The sequence below is a fragment of the Adiantum capillus-veneris genome, chromosome 8, assembly GCF_014529385.1.
Source record: "Adiantum capillus-veneris isolate H3 chromosome 8, ASM1452938v2, whole genome shotgun sequence".
NCBI lineage: Eukaryota > Viridiplantae > Streptophyta > Polypodiopsida > Polypodiales > Pteridaceae > Adiantum > Adiantum capillus-veneris.
This window is the reverse complement of record NC_140938.1, coordinates 134,550,253-134,558,884: the sequence shown is the minus strand read 5'-3', so window position 1 is coordinate 134,558,884 and position 8,632 is coordinate 134,550,253. Positions and strand designations below refer to the sequence as shown.

The 8,632-nt window shown below is 40.4% G+C and overlaps 1 protein-coding gene across 1 annotated transcript; it reads left to right on the top strand.

Moving 5' to 3' along the window:
* The first annotated feature begins 307 nt into the window (after positions 1-307).
* LOC147452995 (uncharacterized) lies at positions 308-3,281 on the top strand. The gene is made up of 5 exons (XM_086519326.1): positions 308-403; positions 503-582; positions 658-763; positions 1,001-1,016; positions 3,082-3,281. Exons 1-5 carry the CDS (start codon positions 308-310, stop codon positions 3,279-3,281), a joined length of 498 nt encoding a protein of 165 aa, XP_086375452.1.
* The last annotated feature ends 5,351 nt before the right edge of the window (positions 3,282-8,632 follow it).

Genomic DNA, 8,632 nt, shown 5'->3' with positions numbered 1-8,632 from the left:
GTATGTCTAGGTACTCTATTTTCTTATCACTACCCTATTGGGCTTCATTGAAAATCCAACACCTATTGGATCCAATGCATGTGTTCAAAAATGTTGGGCAAGCTATATGGGATCACATAGTAGGCAAGAAAGATTCATTGGGGGCTAGAGAGGACATGAGGGCCATAAGGAGGCTCCCTCCTTCTTCCACACGTCGCATGGGGCCTCGGGGGAAGATGGTAATATTAAAGGCACCTTGGATTCTATCAAGGGTGGATCAAGAGCGGATGAAACAAGTCATTGCTCCATCCGTACTCCAACAGGTTATATGTGTTCGCTCAAGGGTGCCTTCACTAAAACTAAGAAAGGAGGATCCACACAACTGTATGGGCTCAAATCCCATGATTGGCACAAGATTCTTCAGGTAATGTGTGTGTGTGTGTGTGTGTGTGTGTGTATCTGAGTATGTGTGTATGTGGTTTAGGGTTCTAGATACTAATAAGTCTTTTTGTTTGTGCAATAGTTTGTCCTTCCAATTAGCATTAGTGGATTTGTGGAAACGAAGGTAAAGGCTACAATATTCAAGGGGGGAGAAGTTGTCAGGTATAACACATTTGATCCTCCCTCCTTTGAAGACTAACTTTACTATGAAGATTATGAAGGGTTTTTTGGTTACAGGTTTGTGAGTTCCAAAGAAATAGAAGTTTCAGCCATTCCAACAGCTCAAATTCTAGCGATTGAAGCAACTTGTGCTATTGAGAATGCATTCCCACGTTCTATCCTTGTTAGCCAAGTTCACCTATTTCTCCATCTTGTTGAGGAGATAGCCATTTGTGGTGTGGTTCACTCCAGGTGGATGTTCTTTCTTGAGAGGTTCCTAAAGACCTTGAAAGACTTTGTAAGGCTACAATCACAACCAGAGGTATTCATCGATCTTAAGCCTTAAACCTTATTAGGATTGGATTGTATTCACAACGCTTTTTATTGGTTACTTTAATCACTAATGGTTTCATGTGTTCAGGAAAGCATGGAAGAGGGTTGGGTTGTACAAGAGGCTTTTGTGTATCTCTCTCAATATCTTTTCACAATAGACCCATCATTGCCTCATTTAAAGATGAAGGATGAGGATCCAAAAAAACATGCAAACATTCCAAGTGGGAAAGGTTCTCTCTTGATTTTGGATAGGGAATTTCAATCCATAGTCAACAACCATTGTCTACTCAATGCTCCCATCATAGGCAAATGGGTGGATATGTATGTGGAGGTGTGTACAACGAGAGAAAGGGAGAGGGAAGCATGTAAGAGGTCGCATGGCGGTAGGTGAGCACCTCCCTTTCCTAAAGAGCTTGCCAAATACCCTGATCTAATTCTAGTTGGGTGGATACACAATGCCATGACCAAGGCCAAAGCACAAGGAGAACAAATAAGCCCTAAAGAATGGGAGTACGCGCGAGGATGTCTACCAAGGGTAATATACTCAATGTGTTTAGTGTGTGTGTGCGAGTGTGTGTGTGTGTGTGGGTGTGTGTGTGTGTGTATGTGTGTCATCTCTCTCTCTCTCTCTCTCTCTCTCTCTCTCTCTCTCTCTCTCTCATCTATCTTGATTGGTTTTTGCAGGCCTTCACATTCAACTCTATGTGGTCCGAAGGACGTCATTTTTGAACCCGCAAGATAGATGAGCGTCTAACCACTCACGATAGTGGAGGTATGGGCAACTTTGACACGACAGCACAAGAGGTGAGGGAATGTGGAACAATAGAGAGGATAATCAAAGTGGATTTCAGAACATCTCACAAATATCTCTTTGACTGCCGATGGTTTGCGAGCGAGGTTAAGAGACATGAGAATGGGCTCTATATGGTAGACTCCGTGCAATTTCATCGCGGGAAGAACGACAACTTGGTGCAACCTAGTAGTTGTGAGCAGGTAAAGTCCATGTGCAACTCACTAAAACATTATATGATACATATAAAACTACATTCATGTTGTTGTTTGCTCTATGACCTACAGGTGTTTTATGTGCCTTGTATGTATCGAAGACGACTTTGGTATTTTATTCATGTCACACCACGGAGCAGATCTATCTTTGCAGATACGAACATAGAGACTTTGGCAAATCCCACCATACCATCTCAAGAAGATGCCAATGACGATGATGCAATTGAGGTCGAGGAGAACCAACCATTCCCAATAACCAACCATAGTGAGGAGGAGGACGAGGATGGAGAGGATGATGATGATTCAATAGGAGAGGCTATAGAGGATGAATCAATAGATTTATTTGTTGATTTATCTACCATGGGGTTGGACATGGATGTAAGCACTTGTAGAGATATCTTGGAGGATGAAAATTAATAAATATCTTTTGGATTTTGTCTTCTTTCTCTACTTATGCTGTACAAAAGGGCTATTTGTTTATGAACGCAAGACAATACAATTTTGATCATCGTTCGCTTGCCATTTTCATATGAATGCATAGTTGACATAAGATTTTGAGGTGGAAACAAAATATTTTTTGATATAGAATCTCATGGAGTACAAATGAGTAGAGTAGGAGAATCATACCAATAGATGAGGCAAGCAAAGAGAAGAGAGGTACTAAAAATCCCAATGAGAATGGGATTTCTTACACTCCATGCAAAAAGGGGGTACCAATTTCTGAAAAGTAACAAAATAGAATAGGATTTATAGAAAGGGAAAAGTGGGAGAGGAATGGGGGTGGGGATTTTTTTTTTATTGCGGTAATATGCGCGGCTATATGTGCGGTAATACATGCAGTAATACTCGCGGAAAATCGGAAAACGCGCCGGCGGGACTGCAGCATACAATCTCTCTTTCTTGAACCTCTCTCTCTCCTCTTATGAGGTAATGTTGTGCGGTAACAATAGCATTCTCCCATAGTGAGGTCCAACCTCATCACACCACTTCTCCACACATCCAATCTCATTATGGTAGGTGCTCTAACACACACTCGTGTTGGTCTATTTGTTTGCGGTCCATGTTCTTTGTTATTTTGTAATGTGCATTTGTTTTTTTGTAATGCATGCATTATGTCATAATGTCATGCTTTGATTGTGCTTTTTAATTACAATCTGTTTGTAGACATGTCTCAAACACCACCAAACAAGACATCACCCTTCACCCCTCACTCCATGTCACGCGACGCATTCTTGGGATTTTTAGCTCAAGCCACACCCGAGCAAAGGGCGATGGCGGCCAATTACTTTGGTCAAAGTGTAGGACCTTCAGTTACACCAAGTGGTACCACCACTACTGTACCAAGTCCACAAAGGACTCCATAATTTGGCATGAGAGCTCATGGAAACGGCCCACGGGATTGAGCTGCTATTGTTGCTGCTGCTGCCTCAAAGCCAACAATTGCAGAGGAAGCGAATGAACGAGGAAGAGTTCATGCTACAATTGATAAACCTGAGGCTCAAAATCAGTATGTTGTTATTCAAACTCCAGCTAATTCAAGGTGTTTCATTTGAGCTCTTGATTGATTGTGGTAGTACTCATTCTTTTCTATCACCACGATTCCTGAGAAAGTTAAAGCTAAATAAGTTACCCACTAAACTTATGACGGTTGAATTAGAGACTAGGAAAAGAGGTCATGTCCAAATGTGTAGTGGGATCCCTAGAATTTGAATTAGGGGGAACATCAACATCAGCTTATTTTAGAACCCTTTTAGTAGAAGTTTATAATGGGAATCTAGGAATGGATTGGCTTATAGCAAACCATGCAAGCATTCACTGTGCCCAAGAAACTTTTACATTCTTAGATAACCTAGGGCATCGAGATGGTCATTAAATTTTTATTGTGAAGCTCAACAAAGTGGAAGAAACTGAGGGAATAGTGGAACCAAAGTGGCTTCGTGCATTTTCCGATGTATTTCCGGAAGATCTCACCAAGTTACCTCCCGAGAGAGAAATAGATCACGGCATAGAGGTATTTCTAGGTAGTGAACCAATATCCATGAGACCCTACAAGATGTCATTATTACCATAGGAAATCGAGCTGAAAGAACATCTTCGTCAACTCTTGGAGCAAGGATTTATTCGACCCAATAATTCTCCATGGGGAGCACCTATTCTATTCCAAAAGAAGAAGGACGGAACTCTTCGACTTTGCATTGATTGATTAAACTAGTTAACCGTCAAGAAAAAGTATCCTATTCCCCAAATTGATGAGTTACTAGACAGACTTCATGGGTCTAAGATCTTCGCGGAGATTGATTTAAGATCACGATATTACTAGATCAGGGTTAAACACTCTGACATACCTAAAACAGCTTTTAATACTCGATATGGACACTAGGAGTTCACGATAATGTCATTTGGACTGATTAATATACCAGCAACTTTCAACAAACTGATGCAAGATATTTTTATACCTTACCTCGATGACTTTGTGCTGGTATTTTTTGACGATATTCTTGTGTACTCAAAGACGATTGAGAAGCATGTGGAGCATGTGTGCAAACTTATTCACATTCTACGTGAGCATAAGCTATATGCTAAGAAGAGCAAGTGCAAGATCTTCTCACCTCAGATTAAATATCTTGGGTTTATTGTATCCGAGGAAGGCATATCAATTGATCCGGCCAAGGTCAAAGATATACTGGAATGGCCTATTCCCAAGAACATAAGCAAAGTGCACAAATTCCTAGGTATTACCGGATGGTACAGGACTTTTATCCGTGACTATGCTGTCATTGCAGCACCATTATCTGGATTACTAAAGAAGAGAATAAAAATCGACTGGAATGCAAGATTACAGGAAGCTTTTGACACACTCAAGAGGATTGTTACAACAGTCCCATGTCTTAAACTGCCAGATTTCACAAAGGAGTTTGAAGCCATTACTCACGCAAGCGGACTAGCCTTAGGAGCCATCCTTGTTCAAGAGGGAAGAACACTCGCGTTTACATCACGAAAGTTTAAATCTTATGAGAGAATTATGCAACGCATGACCGGAAGATTACTTACAGTTATTCACGTACTCAAGATTTGGCGACAGGTTAGTATTGTAGTTTCAAGTTATGTATCATTGCATATGCGAGACCATAGGAATATATTATTTACCTTATGAAAAGAAAACACGAGCCGAAACCAAAGGGCTTAACCCCAAGAAACTCGGCATATGTTTGACAAGTAGGAAAGAATGTCTGGTTAAACTGGTTGCTATAAGAAAGAATGTTTGTCCAAAACCTTCGGTATGGTTTCTCTCAAGTCTCTCTACTTATTAGCGCTGGTATTATGTGCAGTTGCCGAGGCGTGAGATGACGCCCAGGATGGCACCGTTGATGCTGTGGTGGGAGTACACCCAGATTAGCCCAGCTGGATACTGCAGTTTTGTTTTGCCGTGGCGTGAGGATGACGCCCAGATTGGCACCGTTGTTGTAGTGGTGGGAGTACGTCCAAATTAGCACAATGAGTACTTGTCGAGCGGTATGGGACGCTCATGAGGACAAGGGTTTTTATGAATAATGTATACACTGATCGGACATAATAGTGCCAGTAGAGATTCTTGAGTGAACCTAATCCAAGGGTTGTTGGTTTAAAATTGGACGACTTTTTGTTTGACTATTGTTTGTAATACTGTTTGAAGGGCTGTTTTAATAAACCATTATCATAAATAAAGTAAAGGAACATGTATGTTTAAATAGTGTGGTAGTAATTAGATAACAAAAGAAGGGTGAGTGTGGTGTGGAAAGTGGGAGAATGATACCCCGACGGTATCATTCTATGGACGGGTGGACCCGATGAGTCGGGTAACTTTCCAACGCTAGAAATTGTTTTTTTAAAAGTCATAAATCTTAAAAGAGACAAACCTTGGCGGCTGTGCTTCTGAAACATGGGGAAAAAAGCGCACACGTTGGTCACTCTAAGATTTATACTTTTAGGTATAATTGATTATAGATAGTTTTTAGATAGGGTTATGGTGGTCACGCTCCGCCATAGCGAGATAGGACCAATCCTTCACTAACGGTTCATGCACGTGGCTACGTAGTAGCTAAGGCAATGTCGGTTGGTTTTTCTTTCTCAGAATTGGAGACCTATCAAAGGTACTCCGCTCCTCTCAAAAAGGGGCAGGGATCTCACATAACCCGCAAGGTATTAAGACATTTTCCATTAATTCCTTGCATCCAACACATGTTTAAAAGCAGGTCTATTGTGAAGCTCCTCGCCTGGCACGCAAAACATTTCTCAAATGATGGAATGATACGTGACCTTGTCGATTCACTTGCATGGAGGCACATCGAAACTCAATGGCAGAGTTTGGGTTGGAGCCTTGACACTTGAGGCTTGGGTTAGCAAGTGATGTGTCAACCCCTTCGGCACTAAGTCTAATTGAGCACTTGGCATGTGGTGATCGTCCACTACAATATTCCACCATGGGAAACAACCAAGAAGGGAAATATACTTCGTTCCTTACTTGTGCCAGGGAAGTACAAAGTGTCAAATATTGACATTTACCTTGAGCCCCTCATCGAGGAGTTGGAGGAGTTATGGAGAGGATTCCTGTTGTCAATGTCTCACTTGCAAAGGGGGGGAGAGAGGCTCAAGTGAGGGGAATCCTTATGTAGACTATGCACGACTATCCTGGGCTTGGGAGAGATTTCTGGTAACCCCCTATCCTCTATCTCTCTCTCTCTCTTTATCTCTCTCCCTTTAGCTCCCTTTAGCTCACTTTAGTTCACTCATCTCTCTAACCATATGATATGTATGCAAGGTTGTCCACATCGGGCCACAATGCGTGTCCTACTTGCGGGCCATTGTTGCTGATGGCGAGGCTGGATTCCTTGTGCAAGGTAATCTATCCAAGCAACCACCGTTTCCTACCCCAAGGGCATATCAAGAACAAGGGTCTAACAAATGGGAAGACTCCTCTAAAGCTCACAATGGAAGATTGGGCAACCATTTGGGAGGAACACCACAATAAAAATCCGGCTCCGTGTCCTCCATGAAAAGCTATGTCGAGATATTCCATATTTTTATGGCTTCCATATTGGAAGGACTTAAAAATACAATACTTCTTGGATCCCATGCACATATTCAATGTTGATCTTATATGTGAAGCCAGTCAATATATGGCTTCTCTATATATGGAACCCAGGTCCCCTCTATATATACATCATCTCATGTATTTATTCTACACACTTTGGGGTTCTATTCCTGTGCTCTCTCTCTCTCTGTCTCTCAACATGGTATCAGAGCAGTACATTTTTGTTTTCGATTTTTTGATTTTTCGATGTGGTCTACAACTTTGCAGAAGGAAGTTTTTTCAAATTTTTCACTGATTTTGAGTTATCGTTCGTGGACTGCGTACATACCCGAAAAGCAACTTTCGCTTTTTGTTTTTAATTTCTCTGCTAATTGAAAATGATTTTGCAGAAACTACTCGTCAAAGAGAGACGAGAATCGATGTGGTCTACAACTTTGCAGAAGAAAGGTTTTTCAAATACTGCACCGATTTTGAGTTATCGTTCGCGGACTGCGTATATACCCAAAAAGCAACTTTCGCTTTTTGTTTTTGAGTTTTCTACTAATTGAAAATGATTTTGCAAAAATTACTCGTGCAAGGGACCGGAATCAATGTGGTCTACAACTTTGCAGAAGATTTTTTTTTTTTCAAATTCTTCACCGATTTTGAGTTATCGTTCGTAGACTGCGTACATGCCTTAAAACCAACTTCGCTTTTTGTTTTTTATTTTTCTCCCGATTGAAAACGATTTTGTAGAAACTAGCCACTGCAGGCATCGGAATCGATGAGAAACTATTTGCTTAAGCCATCGTAATCGATGTGGTCGATAACTTTACAGAAGAAAGTTTCTCTAAATGCTGCACCGATTTTGGGTTATCGTCTTGGACTGCGAATATGTTTGAAAAGCAAAATTTTACTTTTTGCTTTTGATTTTTCTCATAATTGAAAACTGCTCAATTATATTTTTTCTTCATCAATCATATATTTGTTACTGACGTAACTTTGCTGCAGAAGCCAGTTACATATCGTTCCGATTTAGTCGAGCCATTGATGATCGTCCAAATTCTATCGAGCTACTGTTGGTACATGATCTTTGTTATATGATATACTCGTTCATTGATTCTCGTATAATTATTCTTTTAGAGATATAGTTTATGTCGTTTTATTGAGAATTTCTCGTGAATACCATAGTGATTTTGGTGGTACCATGATGATGTTTTGTTAGTACTTTGGTCATGGTGATTTTCGTTGATACCATGGTTATTCACAGTGATGCCATGATGATGTTTCGTTGATACCATGGTTATTCTCGATGATTCCATGATGATATTTTGTTAATTCCATGGTTATATACCATGATGATGTTTCGTTGATACCATGGTTATTCTTGGTGATACCATGATGTTGTTTTGTTGATACCATGGTTATTCTCGGTGATAGCATGATGTTGTTTCATTGATACCATGGTTATTCTCGGTGATGCCATGATGTTGTTTCGTTGATACAATGATTATTCACGGTGATATCATGATGCTTTTCGTTGATACCATGATGATTTATTCATTTTTATTGATACAATGATGATATTTTCTTAATACTTTGATGATAATCATTGATCACGTAATCACGTATCTTGTACTTTTACGTTCATACTTTATGTACCAT

What these genes read in the sequence shown, in the direction of transcription:
- LOC147452995 (XM_086519326.1), top strand. Translation starts at nt 308, where the DNA reads ATGTGTTCGCTCAAGGGTGCCTTCACTAAAACTAAGAAAGGAGGATCC. An exon ending in ATTGGCACAAGATTCTTCAG is followed by an intron (nt 404 to 502) that starts GTAATGTGTGTG and finishes TTTGTGCAATAG; the next exon opens with TTTGTCCTTCCAATTAGCAT. An exon ending in AAGGGGGGAGAAGTTGTCAG is followed by an intron (nt 583 to 657) that starts GTATAACACATT and finishes TTTTGGTTACAG; the next exon opens with GTTTGTGAGTTCCAAAGAAA.